The sequence below is a fragment of the Schistocerca piceifrons genome, unplaced genomic scaffold (assembly GCF_021461385.2).
Source record: "Schistocerca piceifrons isolate TAMUIC-IGC-003096 unplaced genomic scaffold, iqSchPice1.1 HiC_scaffold_2171, whole genome shotgun sequence".
Lineage (NCBI taxonomy): Eukaryota > Metazoa > Arthropoda > Insecta > Orthoptera > Acrididae > Schistocerca > Schistocerca piceifrons.
Genome location: NW_025728088.1, coordinates 3,105,106 through 3,124,302, shown reverse-complemented (window position 1 = coordinate 3,124,302; position 19,197 = coordinate 3,105,106). Strand labels below are relative to the sequence as shown.

Below are 19,197 nucleotides of genomic sequence, written 5' to 3'. Positions count from 1 at the left end.
TTTTATTTTACTGATAGTTGGTTGAAGCATGTGTAATTGTATCTGTGGCTCTTCGCTTTCTGAATATGTCAAATGTGTGCCTACTGCTGTCTCTCTTTATTGTTATATCCACGAAATGTATTTGATTTTGTGTTTCATTTTCCATGGTGAATTGAATTTATTTATTTATTTATTTTCATGCTGTTTATGTCTGTATGAAGTTTATCTATTTACTCTGTTGGTTCATTCACCCTACAGGTTATGACATCCACAGATTTGTTGCTGTTGTTGTGGTCTTCAGTCCAGACACTGGTTTGATGCAGCTCTCCATGCTACTCTATCCTGTGCAAGCTTCTTCATCTCCCAGTACCTACTGCAACCTACATCCTTCTGAATCTGCTAAGTGTGTTCATCTCTTGGTCTCCCTCTACGAATTTTACCCTCCACGCTGCCCTCCAATGCTAAATTTGTGATCCCTTGATGCCTCAGAACATGTCCTACTAACCGATCCCTTCTTCTGGTCAAGTTGTGCCACAAACTCCTCTTCTCCTTAATTCTGTTCAATACTTCATCATTAGTTATGTGATCTACCGATCTAATCTTCAGCATTCTTCTGTAGCACCACATTTCGAAAGCTTCTATTCTCTTCTTGTACAAACTATTTATAAACGACTTCCTGACACTTAAACCAATACTTGATGTTAACGAATTTCTCTTCTTCAGAAATGCTTTCCTTGCCATTGCCAGTCTGCTGATGGTCGAAGTAGAGAAGATATAAAATGTAGTTATTTTGCCCCTCAAATAGCAAAACTCATTTACTACTTTAAGTGTCTCACTTCCTAATCTAATTCCTTCAACATAACCCGACTTAATTCAACTACATTCCATTATCCTCGTTTTGCTTTTGTTGATGTTCATCTTATATCCTCCTTTCAAGGCACTGTCCATTCCGTTCAACTGCTCTTCCAAGTCCTTTGAGGTTTGCCGATGTCATTGTAATTCTATCAGAGACAGCAAAGTTTTTATTTCTTCTCCGTGAATTTTAATACCTACTCCGAATTTTTCTTTTGTTTCCTTCACTGCTTGCTCAATATACAGATTGAACAACATCGGGGAGAGGCTACAACCCTGTCTCACTCCCTTCCCAACTACTGCTTCCCTTTCATGTCCCTCGACTCTTATAACTGCCATCTGGTTTCTGTACAAATTGTAAATAGCCTTTCGTTCCCTGTATTTTACCCCTGCCACCTGTACCAGTAAACAATTATGTGTCATTTCCTTATGATGTTTTTATCAAAGAATGTGTTTTCTATGTGGCTGATAAATATGTTTGCCAATGTTTCTGATACTGATGATCACACTGGAAGGCCATCTTTTTGTAAGTAAAATTCCTTTTCAAACTGGAAGTAATTTTTGGATGTGATTGCTTGAAGGGTTTTGGTCTTTTCATTTCTGCCGGTAGTTTGTTAAATGTCAGTAGATTTTCTTCAATTAGTTTTATTGTGTCTGCACTGGGTATCAAGTTGTACATATTCTCTTTGTTGAAAATTATGAGAGGTGCTGTTTGTGATATGTGTAAGTCTTTTATTTGTGTTATGCACTCATTTGTGTGTTTCACTGTTCTGCTGCTCTTCATTTCATATTGCTGTGTTACAATTTTTTCATGTGTTTTGCCACATGGTAGGTAGTGCATTCATCAAGTTGATAATGGCCCTCACTGGAATAAGGGGTTTGTGAACCTCAGGTCAGCCTCTGAGTGTTGGAGATTTTGGGTTCTATTGTGTGATGTGTTGTTTTTGTTTACCTGTGAGTATGTGTTTGATGTCTTTGAAATTGTTTGTTATGTGTGTCAGGAAATGTGCTGCTGGATTGGATTTCAGTTTTCTGATATTGTTCAAGGAGATGATGTTGTGGCGTAACAAGCTTGCTACGCCACACTGGGAAGGGAGCCGAAAGAAAGGCACGCGTACACACACGCCAACCGGCGTCAAGTCTGGAACAGGATAACTATTGAATGGTAGCAAGAAAAGTACGTAGCTGCTTTATACTTAACTTTTATTCTTTGATGAATACAGCGTTCTTCTTGAGACATTTATACGATAACTCTCAAACTAGGTAAGGCTAATGGCGCCTTGCTAGGTCGTAGCCATGGACTCAGCAGAAGGCTATTCTAACCGTCTCTCGGCAAATGAGAGGAAGGCTTTGTCCGTATTGTCGCTAGCAATGTCGTCCGTACAACTGGGGCGAGTGCTATATCGTATCTCGAGACCTGCCTTGTGGTGGCGCTAGGTCTGCGATCACACAGTGGCGACACGCGGGTCCGACTTGTACTAAATGGACCGCGGCCGATTTAAGCTACCACCTAGCAAGTGTGGTGTCTGGCGGTGACACCACAGATGAAATCTTTGATTTTTTTTCTATATATTGCTCTTCATTGATCAGTACTGTGCTGCTCCCTTTATGAGCTCTTCTGAGGATGCTTTAACTTAATTTCATTTTATTATCTACCTGTCAATCATTTATACGAATATGATGTTATTAAGGTGTAGCTTTCCTGTTAATTTCTTAGTTGTGTTGTTTTCTGTTTGAAGTTTGTTGGCGACATTTTAATTCTGACAGAGAAAAGGTTTGCTGCTGACATTATAATCCTGTCAGAGGGACCATATGACTCGGAAAAGCAGTTTAACAGGATGGCTACTGTCTTGGAAAGAGATTATAAGATGAACATCAACAAAAGTAAAATGAGGGTAATGGCATGTAGTCAAATTAAATCAGGCAGTACTGAGAGAATCAGATTCAGAAATGAGATACTAAACGAGTGAATGAGTTTTGCTATTTGAGCAGCAAAATAAATGATGCTGGTTAAAGTAGAGAAGACGTGAAGCAGCAAGTGAAAATATGAAGAAAATCACTTCTGAAAAAGAGCTTAGGAAGTCTTTTCTGGCTGGAGTAAAGCCTCATATAAATGTGAAACATGTAAAATAAACAGTTCAGATAAGAAAAGAATAGAAGTTTTTGAAATAAGATGGTGCAAAAGAATGCTGTAGATTAGATGGGTAAATCGAATACCCAAGGAGAAAGTAGACAGAAACTGGGGAAGAAAAATATTTATGGCACAACTTGATTAAAAGAAAGGATTTGTCAGTAGGTCCCAACCTGGGACACAAACAAATTGTCAGTTTGTTATTGGAGGGAAGTACGGTGGGTGAAAACTGTACAGGGATACGATGGCTCAAATATGTGGCTGGAAGACAGCCGTTTCCAACTGGAATGTGTCTTCAGGATGTCATACTGATAAGCAGTGGCATTAAAGCACTGTCCCATTCTGTACCACTTCTTGGTATGCTCTATATTTAGGAACCCATTGCCAAACACACAGTGTGAATTGCAGGGTAATCTAACAGGTGTAGATCTTTTGTTACCTGAGATTGACGAGCTTTTCTGGAAACTTTTCAAACGGCACTCCAGCGACAACGGAATAATCGAATGTCAGGCAGCGCACACCTGACAATTCGAGGATGCTGCTCACACCCGGTTGCAGCCTCGCAAAAGCCATATTTTCCATTCGAAGCGTGTGAAGTCGCGGCAGCCCGACGAGGTAGGGGAACAGGGCCCCGCCGAGTGTTCTGCAATCTGTCACGTCCAATCTGAAACAAACCACGAGTGTGCTGTCGTTTATTTGGGGACAAGCTGGTAGAGAAAATTGTAATGGATTTTACTTCCAGTTGTTGCCAGCAAAACAGAGAATCTTTGATGGAAATCAAAAAATTATGAATATCTTCAAGTAAAAGCAATTAAACTCCAATACAATGTATCGGTTTAGTGCATAAGTTCGTAGCATTTTTCCATAAGTTTAATAAACACAAAAGACACACATAACAGTCTTTAGTCGTCAATAATATGTTCTCCATCACTATATACAACGTCTGGGGTAACATTTCAGTTCTGCAGCAGTAGAAATCATTTGGTTTTGAGGCAAAGAACTTGTTGAGCCATGTTTGAAGCACATTTTCATCCAGAAATGAATTTTCTTTAAGGTTGTTTGATAGAGAGTAGAAAAGGTGAAAACTGAGGGTGCAAGATCAGATGGGTGTGGTGTGACTTCCCAATCCAATTCCTGTCAGTCTAGCAGAATGCAGGCATGCATTATTGTGGAGCAGCATCACTTGACCCCATCTTCCTGGTCACTGTTCTCAGATTACATCTGCAAGATGTGTCAGTTTTTGACAGTTATCGTCAGCAGTGACTGTTACACCTCGGGGAAGTACACCCCTCCGTTGCCGTTCCACCAGATGCATAAAATTATTTTTTGTGGATGTGCACAGGTCTTTACGCAGGGAGTTGCTGCTTAATTTGGGCTCAGCCTCATTTCTTTTCCTTACGTTATCATAAAGGAACCTTTTCTCACCACTAGTCACGATACAGGATAGGAATGGTCAGTGCTGTTCACGAGCCAGTGGACGATAAATAAGCAGAGACGCACATATGGCTACCCACTGATTTTTGTGATTTTGGCTTGGACCATGTGGTATCCATGCAGCCAATTTTTGAACCTTCCCCCCTGCATGCAAATATCATATGATGGTGAAATGATCATAGTTCATCACATTTGGCAGTCCTCAAGAACACCAACCTGGATCATTGTGGATTCAAGCATCTGAATGATCATCATCAAACCCTGAAGGTCTTCCTGAATGTGGAGAGTACTAATAAGAAAATGATACTCTCTAAGGACAGGCATAGGGCAAAACGTCTTCTTGTACTTTAACATATGTATCTCCAACAATATGACAGCTAAAATACTAAAACTTGAGGCTATTATGTACAACATAATGCTTGATATTCTGTGCAGTTTTTGGTTGACAATGCATGATGACAAACATCTTATAAGGATTTTATTTTTCAATTACCATTGTTTAGCCGGCCGCAGTGGCCATGCGGTTCTAGGCGCTTCAGTCCGGAACCGCGTGACTGCTATGGTCGCAGGTTCGAATCCTGCCTCGGGCATGGATGTGTGTGATGTGCTTAGGTTAGTTAGGTTTAAGTAGTTCTAAGTTCTAGGGGACTGATGACCTCAGATGTTAAGTCCCATAGTGCTCAGAGCTATTTGAACCATTATTTCTATAACCTTTTCTCGTAAACTACTCGAGCAATAAAAGTGGAATTTCACAGTTTACATCTACATAAGTGGCTAATAAAATGTGTGGAACCGATTTTTGTTTAAGGTCGTAGTTGCTTTGAAATTAATTTTTCAGTTTTGTGTTACCAGGGACTGCTCTATATTTCTCAAATTTTAAAGGAGAACTTTTCTCAGAGAAAATATAATGGAAAACTGCTGAGCAGGATTATTCAGTAATCTTAAGAACTACAGCAAATATCAGAATGTTAGCTTTTACAGTTCCTGAGAAAAAGGTACATTATAGCTAAGAAAAGTCAGTTTATGGCAATTGACATTTAAACTTTTTATTTAAATATTTGACAATATTGGTGTACATCTAGTGACTAATGATGTCCATGTCCTGAATCTTTTTTTTCTTCCTCGTCTTCCTGGAGTAGCAGGCACGTCTCATGCACACATGACTGCCGACTGCAGCATCTCGCTGTGTGTGTGTGTGTGTGTGTGTGTGTGTGTGTGTGTGTGTGTGGGAGGGGGGGGGGGCGGTTGGGTGGGCCTGTCTGCAACTTACGTGTCGTGTCTTCTTTAAGGCGAATCGCAATCTGTCTTTTTCTACATTGTTGATACTTCAAATTTTGCATTTTTCTTTCTGCTGCCTGAGCTTTCTCCAGTAATGCTTCATCAATGCTTGTGTGCGTCTCGAGTGTGAATGCACCTGGATGGAAGGCCGGTCTCTGAATGCGCTTAACCTTACCTGCATTTCTACTATCGAATGCTAGACAGACGTCACATGCAGGGATGTTCACAACAATTGAGGATACAAATAGTGTTTTTGGACAACGCATCCAAACAAGGTGATTCTAGTTCTCATTTACATTCTGTGTTTTCCCGTGTACACATTTTTTCAGCAGTTCAGGATTGGCTAGATACCTGAAAGTTAGTTTTATAGCATCTAAAACAGCAAGTGGCAAACGATGTTTGCTAGTGTATGGCTTTCCACTGGCTTCTGCCTGAAGATATTTGCATCACTATATGTCACAAAGGGAATGTTGAGGATCACCATCTGTGGAAAGTCTATGAAAGAATTTGCCCACACGACTTGCACATTGTTTCCACACTACGAAGTTACCCCTGATGGGTTTTTTGTAAGTGTGAACTTCCTTCTAATTTCTTGCCTTTCATTTCTTTCTTCAATTAGAGTAGTCTACCCCCCATTCACTTTTGAATATGCCACACACAGTCCAGGTTTTCAAATTTAGTTTTTGTGAGCCATAACAATTGCTCTCTCAAACAGTCTTAAAAGCACTGGAAGGTCCATTACCTAGAAACTTCACATAACTAACACCATATTTTTCAACTGACTTCTGGAATATTAGTTTTGTCCCCGCTGCTTCCATTCCACCACTTAGCCCCAAGTTTCTTGCTGCATACTTTCTTGTGCTCCTGCTGCCACCTTTCTTCTTCACTGCCATCATTGTTCTTTCTTGTGTCACACTGAGAGCAATACTTGCTCATTACTTGGAAGACTAAGATTTTCCCTGTATCTACACTAATGACATGTTACACCACGATGTAGTGTATTGCCCCTTTTCATCCAGGTTTCATCACAAGAGACTCACAATGTCTTTTTCCCCTTCATTGTTAATGTCTACAGCTTCCTCAATAGCTGCTTTCATATCCTTGCACTCAACTCCAAGAGTACTGAAAAGTGTTCTGTTGTAATCACTGATCCTAGATACTAGTGCAGGCAAGTTCAAAAATGGTTCAAATGGCTCTGAGCACTATAGGACTTAACAGCTGAGGTCATCAGTCGCCTAGAACTTAGAACTACTTAAGCCTAACTAACCTAAGGACATCACACACATCCATGCCCGAGGCAGGATTCGAACCTGCGACCGTAGCAGTTGCGCGGTTCCCGACTGAAGCGCCTACAACTGCTCGGCCACACCGGCCGGCAGGCAAGTTCATCAAGCCACAAAACAGATTTGTGCCTTCTCTGCCTACACCTAAGCATATCATGTCACAACTCAATCTTGTATTCACCTCATACATCTTCCCGTGGAGAGCAGAAGTCTTGAACTGAACAGCGTACTTACAAACTTTACACTTTATTATTATCAATTACTTAAAATGATAATACGGTCACTGTCACCGTACAGTGCCCACAGTTACCATATGCACGTGAAACAATCATATAGGCAGGTATTTCTAAATCCACTGGGAAACTCATCTTTGGCACAGCATCATCATCCTCGATGAACTCGGTGACTTTGTCGAAAATTGTACTACACCCTTTGGAATAGCGTCTGCAGCACTGTTATTTAAATTTCCTGTACCTTTTACAGGTGAAATTTGACGTTTCCTCACTTTATTGAATATGCATCCACTAATAGAATGTTGTCTACTCCCGGGGCCTTGTTTCGACTCAGGTCTTTCAGTGCTCTGTCAAACACTTCGTGCAGTATCGTATCTCCCATTTCATCTTCATCTACATCCTCTTCCATTTCCATAATATTGTCCTCACGAACATCGCCCCTGTATAGACCCTCTATATACTCCTTCCACCTTCCTGCTTTCCCTTCTTTGCTTAGAACTGGGTTTCCATCTGAGCTCTTGATATTCATACAAGTCGTTCTCTTTTCTCCAAAGGTATCTTTAATTTTCCTGTAGGCAGTATCTATCTTACCCTTCGTGAGACAAGCCTCTACATCCTTACATTTGTCCTCTAGCCATCCCTGCTTAGCCATTTTGCACTTCCTGTCGATCTCATTTTTGAGACGTTTGTATTCCTTTTTGCCTGCTTCACTTACTGCATTTTTATATTTTCTCCTGTCATCAATTAAATTCAATATTTCTTCTGTTATCCAAAGATTTCTACTAGCCCTCGGCTTTTTACCTACTTGATCCCCTGCTGCCTTCTCTATGTCATCTCTCAAAGCTACCCATTCTTCTTCTACTGTATTTCTTTCCCCCATTCCTGTCAATTGTTCTCTTATGCTCTCCCTGAAACTCTGTACAACCTCTGGTTCTTTCAGTTTATCCAGGTCCCATCTCCTTAAATTCCCATCTTTTTTGCAGTTTCTTCAGTTTTAATCTACAGTTCATAACCAATAGATTGTGGTCAGAGTCCACATCTGCCCCTGGAAATGTCTTTGAGATTTAGGAACCAGGTTTTAAATTGTGTCTTACCTTTATATAATCTATCTGAAACCTTTTAGTATCTCCAGGGTTCTTCCATGTATACAACCTTCTTTCATGATTCTTGAACCAAGTGTTAGCTATGATTAAGTTATGCTCTGTGAAAAATTCTACCAGGTGGCTTCCTCTTTCATTTCTTAGCCCCAATCCATATTCACCTACTACGTGGAGGAGTACAAGGACAAATTATTGATTTTTCCTTTTTTGTAAGTGAAGTACTCACAGTGAAATGTATTCCTTGGTACTATTTGTGTATAGACATTCTGACAAACATTAATTATAAAGGGCAATCAAAAAGTTCCCATTCGAAGGCCGTACAGTCTGGGATTGCAATCGCGCAAAATGGCTGTGAGCACTGAGGCAATCCTCCCGCCTACACACCAAGTCGAAGGCACCTGCTCGGAAGAACACCGTGTCCTGCTACGCAGAGAAGTCCGTAACTGCCTGCCGCACACCTTCGTCCGGCAGGAATTGTCGACCCTTCGGGGACTTTTTTAAGGGACCGCCGGCAGGATAATCGAACAGGGAGAAATTGGGACTGAAGGGCAGGTGCTTGAGTGTCTGCCACTTATCTCTAATGGGTGAAGCCAACCTCCTAGATCAGCTGGCGTCTCGTGTCAAACTGTCACAGGCACGGAAGTTGGTGTACGATTCCTGAACTGTGGTTTTCAACAGATGTGCTGCCCGAAACACATTCTCTGTTCTCTGACTGGTGTTTGTCCTTCAGCAGCTGAGAAAAGAACAGCAGCACATTGGTCCAGTTTGGACACATTTGGTACTAATATTGCCACAGCACACTTTTTCCGCACACGTGTCAGGAAGACACGAATGCCTCACTAAGCTGTCCCTACACATCAGAGCTCATATATCACCGTCGGACATGTGCTGTGTCGCATATACACTACAATAGTGCCCTCGAACAGAAACTTTTTGATAACTTCTTCTGCAGTGACAGTGGTAGCGGAGGTACCTTCCACTGCAAACTATAAGGTGTCTTGCAGATTGCAGATGTAGAAATGACTTTACAGAGATCTGATTTGCTCGAATAGTTTGATTATTGTAAGAAATGTGAAAGTAAGACGAGCTTCTCACTTTGTATCTTCACTCGTCTGGGAAATTACACTGCTTTCCATTAAAACTGCAACATCAGGAATCTGGCCATTAAAACTGCAACATCAGGAATGAAAACAAATACCACTTTTCTTATTGTGGGTCTGCAGTATAGTAAGAACATACACTATTATATTTTAGGTGATTTGAGGGAATACATTTAGTAGGGAGGCGTCACCTCAGGTAGCATCAGCGGCTCGACTCTGACCTGGCCGTACATCGAGCAGGCTCAATGAGGAGAAAATGCCGAGTGCCGTAACTTAAACTTTGCACAGTGCAAGAGGAGTCAAAATAAGCTAACACATGTCTAAGCTTATTCGGGAAAACAACAGTCAAAGTTTTTTAGCTACTTTACGTGTGTGTCTTTTAGAGCACAGTAATCTCAGGTGAAATGGTGTAACAATGGCTAGTGATGCAGCCTCTCAGTTTTGTGCCCCACATTCAAAACCCAATTACTGCTTTTATTTATTTATTTTATTTATTTTACATTTATCTACCCATGTCCATAGAAGATTACTACATGATGTTTCTTATCAAGTTAAGTATACAAGGGCATTATACTAATTGTAGAATTATGACTGTGTTTCACAATAAGTGTCATGCATTTATTATATAGTATATGTGTGTACAATATTTTCAGGCGTTACAATCCTTTTAAATGCCCACATTCTTATATTTCGTTCTTATATCAGTCCTTATATTAATTCTTATATTTTATTCTTACATATGCTCTGTGCCAGAGGTCATCAGTCACAGTGGTGGCACGATATTCTCTCAGCAGCCTGTGGTCAAATTTATGAAACAGACTAGAGGTGCGGAGAACTCACTGGCCATGGGAACAGCTGACCGCCCTCTGGATTGAGGTGATTCGGTTTGCGCATTATGTTGTCAGAAGATGTTCCAGAGACCTCAAAAGTCATGTCACAGGTCAGAAAAGTAAGAAATTAACAGACGTAATCTTGTTATGTACTTGAGGCCACCTCGTACTATTGCGCCAGGTGTCAGGCTTGAACGAGTACCACAAATGTTATCTTGCAATGCTTCTTCCTCCTCTCGACCTCCACATGTTGATGCGTGTATCTTCAAGTGTGCTCAGAATGGGGACTTTTATTGAAAAATGATGCGGTTTCACTCCTGTGACCACTGTCCTTGTCAGACACACTGCTACCGACACATCTCTCACCGCGTCAACGTCAAGGGAAGCCGCGACGACAATCGCCGTGTCGTGACATTCCAGAGACCTCAAAAGTCATGTCACAGATCAGAAAAGTAAGAAATTAACAGACATGATCTTGTGCCCCCTACACTGTCCCACTATCCACGTCGTGTACTCGTCCTGCTGCAAATGACCCGTAAACCGATTTGGCAGACGTGATGTGGCTCTACGACCCTGCGAGGCTGAGGAAGCGATAAATCTGTCCTCTCGGACATTATCATTGCAGACATAGTGTAATGGTACTTTGACTTCCGCGCCTCCGCCAATACAAAGATATAATTTACGATCGCGCACGCAGAAGAGAGCTGCGCCAGCGACCGATTTTTATAAATAATTTTGTTCGTCTTTTTAGTTTTGCGTAGGTTTTTGTTTTTAAGAACTAATTGATGACTCTCTCTCTTGTCTTGATACGAAAGATGTGTATTTTTCAGCGATGTGTTGAATGTGCTTTTGGGTGGAAATTAAAATTAAAATTACATTACAAAGCGAGGTTGTTTCAATAGTGATTCGAGGGAGTTATCATCAAATTTGTAAACTGATCATGACAGTGGCAACTTGAAGAAGTTTTCAACAGACGGAGAAAAGTGAAAGACGGGTCGTCCTACAAGAGAAATTAGGAGGACAGCCATGAAGACTACATTGTAATTAATACTGCGTGTCTAACAAGATTATAAGGTAAATTTCAATTAGTTTCTGATGCTATTTCCGTACAGTCGCTTTTTGTAGTGTTGCCGACCCGGTCTGCCATGCACGGTCAAATTACAGCACGATCTCAATCAATAATACGAAGTCCGCCCTATCCGTAACTGAAACCACCAAAATTCCAAACCCAATCAGATTATCTATTTTCTATTTTTCATGGCAGAACCCCGAGGAGAAGGGTACACTACAATTGGCGTCTTGGTGACAGGACTTGCTATCTTCACATTTGATACAAGTGCAGTTATTATAAATTTTGGACATTTTATCTAATTTTAACCACTTAATAGCATCAGAAAATGAATTTGGACTAAGTCCCGTTCATTTCAATTGTAATGTTACATGCATGAAATTTACAACAATATTGGTTTCCCTGTTATTAATTTGTGTTAATTTTCATTTTCATGCTGAGGAAATTAACTTGGAAAAAAAAAAAAAAAAAAAAAAGGAAAAGAATAACGTTCCATAAAATAATTTGCACGGTCGCGAAAGAAAAATTTTGGATTGAAAACTGTATATTTGACACTACATTTGCAAAATAAGACTGAAGAAAAAAAAAAATTGGTGAGTACAGAAATTTACATTTTTTCCAGTTCCAAGCAGCCATCTGTACTCCCTTTATTCCGATCCATTTATTTCGAAATTATTTTTTCAAATTGTAGTTAAAATTGATTTACTACTATTATTGCAAATGATAAGTGAAGAGCATATTCACAGTCATTTATTTGTGAGAGGGAAATTTCAGTACCAGTTTAATAATTTAATTTCTAATTAGAAATCATATAGAAATATCCATTTCCATAAGAGAAATTTCAGATTTCAACATATCATATCTAAAATTTTTTTTTTTTTGCCACTGGAAAATTTTATTTGCAATTAATTACGAAAATCGCAAGATGGACGCTAGACGCGTAGAAATTGTTTCCGCGGACGAGCTTAGTAAAAGTGACACATTGCAAAACATGTCCGACAGTCAAATGAAAATTGAACATAATTGTGAGGATGTTCAAGACATAATTTTACCAGTTCGATTAAGACAACAACCCCTATATTTAAACAGATATACAGGCGAATGGAGAGTGAGTACTACGCGACAAAACATGACATTCACAATGTCAACTTCAGAACCAGACATCAATCAGTCACGAAAAAAATGACAAAACTAAGACACAGGGCTCTGACATGCTCAACCAGATTCTGAAGTTACTTGGTGACCAAAACAGAAAATTGACACTTTAGACAAAAGATTTGATGCTTTAGACGACAATTTAAAACGTGACTTTGGGAAATTTGACACTAAATTCAATGAACTGACACGGGACATAAAACAAAATTCTGAAAAACAATCGAGACAAATTGCCGACTTGACAGAAACCAGCAGTAGTCTTGAAAGGAAATTTACTGACTTATCAGACAAGGTTACGAGACAATAAAAGGTATTTGTGGAATTCAGTGACGAGACAAAAACAGACTTACAATGATGTAATGAGAAATTGTTAACAGTAGTTTTTGAACAACAGAAAACCAGTACCCAAGTTGACGAATTATGACAGTCACACAATTCCGTAAAAACAAACCAAGAGCACTTAGACCTGACGATTACAGACCTTTCAGACAGATTAAATGATGTAACATTGGAGCAGAAATCCTTACAGGAAAATTTAGAAGAACTTGAAGACAGAGCAGATGTAGCATCTTTAAAGAATGGCACAACTCTAGCAGAGAAACTTGTACATGAATGCAAATTATGTGATGATTATTTAGATGAGAAGTGTGAGACAATGACACAGATCATTTTAGATAAGACAAAGGAACAAGTAAAGGAAGAAACAGATAATATTTAGAAAGAGGTACGTAAACTTAAAGAAAATGTAATACCAAGTTCGTCAGTGATACCAAAACCCACAACAGGCAACCAAAACATAAATGAGAATCATAATAATGCTAGACCCAGCACACAGCCGAAAATAGAATTACCAATGAGTGATACAAATCCCAATGAACCATTTTCAATGCTACCACAAGATCAAAATTACTATCAGACATCACCACATACTATGCACAGGTTGACACAAAATGCAGGACCCATAATACCATCGGGAGTAGCTGATGAAACATTAGTACGACATGGATACTTTCAGACATTTTCATGTGATGAGAAAGACAAAGTGCATCCGATTGTTTTCATCCGCTCTTTTGATGGTATTTTCCTGAGACATTGGTTAGAAGCCAATAAAATTAGATATGTTACAAATTTGTTACGTGGAAGAGCAGCTAAGTGGGGAGCAGCAATGAAAAGACGATGTTAAACATTTAAACAGTTTGAACAAGCATTTCTTGAGGAATTCTGGTCGATCACAGAACAGCAAAGTTTAAAACGAGAAGTATACAATCCAGAAATTTACAACCCGAAGAAAGAGACTTTACGTCAATACTTCGAACGCTACCTAGACAAAACATTATATTGGAGAAAACCAGCAGATTTACCAGATGTAATTAGAACACTTAAAAGCCACTTACCATTTCCTTACCGTGATAAATTAATAGGAGTGTCCGAGGACAACATAAAGAATTTTTTTAGTTATGTTGATGAGATAGATGTTGTTTGCAGAGATGAGATCAGGAATTTCAATCAATTGTATCCGATCCATCCAAGCAATTCGCGTACGCACAACAGAAATGACAGAGGCTATTGGTATCCGCCTCTGACACCACAACAAAACACTCAAAGAAACAATTCGCACTACACTAGGACAAATCCATTCAATATTAGGAGAAACAACTCGCAGCATTGGCAAGGAAACAGTAATTATTACTATAATGGTTATCCGAACAGTAATTACAATCAGAACAATAACAGTTATATTCAAAACAACAACAACAGAAGAAGGAACCAAAATCATAGAGATCAAAGAAGAGAGGATAACAGGTACCATCCAGGATATTTTCAGAGAAACAACATCCAAACATGTATTGCAGGAACAACAGTAATGACAATACCAGTTACAGTCATGGGCGAAATAATGTATGGGGAAATCACAATGGACCACCGCCACGACACATGCAATACAGCAACCCTCAATTCCTACCTAACGAAACTCCCAATGCGACGCGAGGTAATGTCAACAACCAAACAGCTGATACTTGGGTGACGCGTGACAGAAATGTAAATATTATTGAGTTGGGCAATGAACCCAACCTGCAACAACAACCGAATTTCCCGGAAAACGAACGACGACCGAGCTGAGCGCTCGAGTTACGGTCGATAGGGAGCAGAGCGCAACGGAACCGACGATTTGTTTTCTCCGATATGAGGACAGTAAGAAAATAGAAAAAGAATTATATCAGGATGTAGATTTTAATAGTACCAGTAAGACGAAGAAGATTATTCAGGCTATAACACGAGTTATGATTGGTAGTTATGAAGTGGAAGTAATGTTAGATACAGGAGCAGCAGCAAGTGTTATTTCAATGTCCTTATATAATGAACTCAAACAAATAATAAACATACAAACATTGCCAGTACAGAGTTGTCACATTATAAGTGCCACCGGTAACTAATCAAAGAATGTGAAATTTCAAGTGCTAATTAACTTCACATTTTCAAATATACCACTCAATTACTCAATTACAGTTTTCTGGAAGTAGACAAATTAGTTATGCATTGCATATTAGGAATTGACTTTTTGAATGAATATCAAGCAATCATAGATTTAGGAAAAGGGAAATGTCATTTAACCGTAAACCAACAACAACTGACAATAGAGTTAACACAGGGTAAAAACTTAAACAGTAAACAAGGTAAATTTGAACAGTTACATTTTATGTATCCAACAGCAACAAACATATGTGATTTAACTTTTAATGAAGCTGTATCTCAGGGAATTAAACCTAATGATTTATATGAGAAATGCACAGAATCTGAATATCTTACGAAGGAACAACAACTTGAATTACTTGAAGTTTTGCAGCAATTTGCTGAGGTATTTGTGGAGAAACCTGGAATTATTAGAGGCTATACTTATGAGATGGATGTTAAACCACACAAAACATACTGTAGAACATATTATAATATTCCTTGGTCAAAGAAACCCGCAGTTTTGAAAAAGATTGAAAAAATGCAAGCTTGGGGTATCATTGAAAGGTCACATTCACCATATTGCAGTCCGATACTAGCAGTTAATAAAGAGGATGGTAGTGTAAGGTTAGTGCTGGACACACGAGAAATTAACAAAGTTATAATCCCAATCAACACACGACCTATAAATTTGGAAGAACAACTTTTAAAATTTCATAATGTACAGTATTTAACCAATATCGACCTCCGCTCATCATTTTGGCAGGTGAACCTCCATAAAAGCAGTCGTAAATGAGGGACGTAGTTATCAATTTTGTGTTCTACCCTTTGGTCTACGAGTGAGTGCTGGAGTATTTATTGAAGCCTTAGATGCTGTTCTTGGACCACAATAGTTATCGCAAATCACAGTTTATGTTGACGACATTGTCATTGCCACCACTACTTGGGAAGAACATGTAAATCTTTTGAAGCAACTTCTGATTAAATTTTCTGACGCAGGTGTCACTATCAATTTATCAAAGACGAAATTAGGGAGGAGAGAAATCAAATTCCTTGGTCACATCATATCAACTGAAGGCATTTATCCAGACTCAAGAAAAATTGATGCAATAAAGAATTTTCCATCCCCACAGAATTGTAAACAACTCAAAGCCTTTCTTGGTCCATCTTCATCCTTCAGGAAATTTGTACCCTACCACCTTCTTAACAGTCCACGTCTTCTATCTTTACTCAAAAGAAATAATATTTGGAAATGGACAGAGTTCTGTCAGACAGATTTTGAAGCGATTAAGAATGCTTTAGTTAATGCACCGTTGTTATGTCATCCTGACATGATGTCAGACTTTTGCCTAGTAACAGATGCAAGTTCCTATGGGCTCGGAGCATTTTTATTCCAAATTCATGTAGAAGATGAACAAACAGTCATCAAACCTATAAGTTTTGCTAGCCCCACGCTCACTGAATGCGAAAAGTCATATTCAGTGACTGAGCGCGAAACACTTGCCATAGTATGGGCATTTCGCAAGTTTCGCTACTTTCTATGGGGAAAACGTACTAAGCTTTATACTGATCATCAAGCTCTTTCTTTCCTGCTATCATGCAAGTTATTACATTCACGTCTTGCACGCTGGTGTGCATCACTACAAGAATATGATTTTGATATTATATATATAAAAGGAGAATCCAACATTATAGCCGATGCTCTATCTTGTTTGCCACAAGGCCTAAAAGAATTTTCAGATGTGACAGAACAAACATCAGATTTCAAAATTTTACTCATGTATGACGGCACATTTGCACCTTACTACAAAAACATGTGCAGGAAGTTAGCCATATTGCAGGACAATGATACCAGGTGGATCCAGATAAAGAATAAATTACGTGCAGGAACAGACCCACATCTTGAAAAATATTACACATTACACAAAGAAGTATTATTTCACCGACGAAACCCTGAATCACAGCATTGGTGTGTTTGCTTACCTGAAGCTCATGTTGATGATTATATTTTATTTACACACAGAACTTGGGGACACTATGGTGTAACGAAATGTACAGATAAGATTATACAATATTGCTATTTTCCAAATTTAAGGCGAAGAGTATTGAGTAATATTAGGAAATGCATCATATGTCAGAAAGCCAAATATTCTAATCGCACAAGCATGAATGAATTGCACCCAAATCATACCTAAGAGGCCATTACAGCTAATTTCTTTAGATATTGCAGGACCCTATCCACATGCACGTGGAGGAATAAAATACATCCTTGCTGTGTTAGATGTTTTCACAAAGTATTTAAAATTATATGCTTTATGTTCAGTTTCTACCACTGCTATTACCAGACGTCTATTAACAGATTATTTTGTAAGAATAGGAAAACCTGAAGTTATGATCACGGATAAAGCAGCATATTTTACCAGTTTAAAATGGAAGACTTTTATTGAAGAACAGAATGTTAAACATATTTTAATTTCAAGATTTCACGCAGCAGGAAACCCAGTAGAAAGAACATTTTGAGAACTTGGACAGTTTATGAGAACACGGACACCAGAGAAGCACACAAAATGAGTAGAATACCTAGCACCATTTGAACAAATAGTGAACAATTTAACTCACATTTCTACTGGATACACACCAACTGAATTAATTATGGATAAAACAGAAAGAAATTAATGGACAGACCCTCTACCTAAATTTACAGCAACAACAAATCATGTTAGTGTAGAAGAAAAGGTAAGACAAGCTTACACAACATTATGTGACAAAGCTAAGGAAAGAAAGCAGAAATATGACAGAGGTGTCAGGAAAGCACAAACATTTCAAGTTGATCAGTTAGTTTTACTAAGAACACATCCTAAACCCACAAAACTGAAACATTTAAACAGGAAATGGCAGATCTTATACTCTGGACCATACCGAATTGCAAATATTCCACACCCTGGCTGTTATTCATTAGAATATCCATTAACACATAAACCCAGAGGTCTACATCCACACAGACATTTGAAAAAATACATACAGTAAAATGTTAGCTAATGAGAAGAAGATAATTAATATGATATACAGTTATGATGAGCCTACATTTAAGTTATACAGATACTTACAATCCAATGAATGCAGGTAAGTCTAGAAAGCAATGTGAACCATCCAATAGCTAATAAGATATTTTGTTATAAGAGGAGTTGCTATTGAGGCATATACACATTAGAGGAGGCAGAGAACTGAACAGAATTATTTTCTTTAGGAGGCATGTGATAATAGTAATGTTGATATGAGTGATGTGAGTGACTGAATGAGATGAGTGAATGTAATTTTAGTTTAGTAAGAGGATAAATAGTAATATGGAGAGAGGTAAATGGAATATAAGATGAGAAAAGGGTATTATTATTATTATTGTTGAAGTAAAAAAAGGAAATGATGATGAATAAGAGGAAAAAATATATATATATATATATATATATATATATATATATATATATATATATATATATATATATATATATATATATATATATATATATATATATATATATATATCTCCCCCCCCATGAACCATGGACCTTGCCGTTGGTGGGGGAGGCTTGCGTGCCTCAGCGATACAGATGGCCGTACCGTAGGTGCAACCACAACGGAGGGGTATCTGTTGAGAGGCCAGACAAACGTGTGGTTCCTGAAGAGGGGCAGCAGCCTTTTCAGTAGTTGCAAGGGCAACAGTCTGGATGATTGACTGATCTGGCCTTGTAACAATAACCAAAACGGCCTTGCTGTGCTGGTACTGCGAACGGCTGAAAGCAAGGGGAAACTACAGCCGTAATTTTTCCCGAGGGCATGCAGCTTTACTGTATGATTACATGATGATGGCGTCCTCTTGGGTAAAATATTCCGGAGGTAAAATAGTCCCCCATTCGGATCTCCGGGCGGGGACTACTCAAGAGGATGTCGTTATCAGGAGAAAGAAAACTGGCGTTCTACGGATCGGAACGTGGAATGTCAGATCCCTTAATCGGGCAGGTAGGTTAGAAAATTTAAAAAGGGAAATGGATAGGTTGAAGTTAGATATAGTGGGAATTAGTGAAGTTCGGTGGCAGGAGGAACAAGACTTCTGGTCAGGTGACTACAGGGTTATAAACACAAAATCAAATAGGGGTAATGCAGGAGTAGGTTTAATAATGAATAGGAAAATAGGAATGCGGGTAAGCTACTACAAACAGCATAGTGAACGCATTATTGTGGCCAAGATAGATACGAAGCCCACACCTACTACAGTAGTACAAGTTTATATGCCAACTAGCTCTGCAG

At 38.9% G+C, this 19,197-nt stretch overlaps 1 protein-coding gene across 1 annotated transcript in view; it reads right to left on the bottom strand.

The window, feature by feature from the left end:
• The window catches only part of LOC124742182, a 121,012-nt gene that overhangs the window by 12,031 nt on the left and 89,784 nt on the right, over positions 1-19,197 (bottom strand). The window contains exon 4 of the mRNA XM_047248761.1: positions 3,402-3,626. Coding sequence (XP_047104717.1) covers positions 3,432-3,626 — 195 coding nt within the window. The 3' untranslated portion in view covers positions 3,402-3,431. The remainder of the gene's footprint in view (positions 1-3,401; positions 3,627-19,197) is intronic.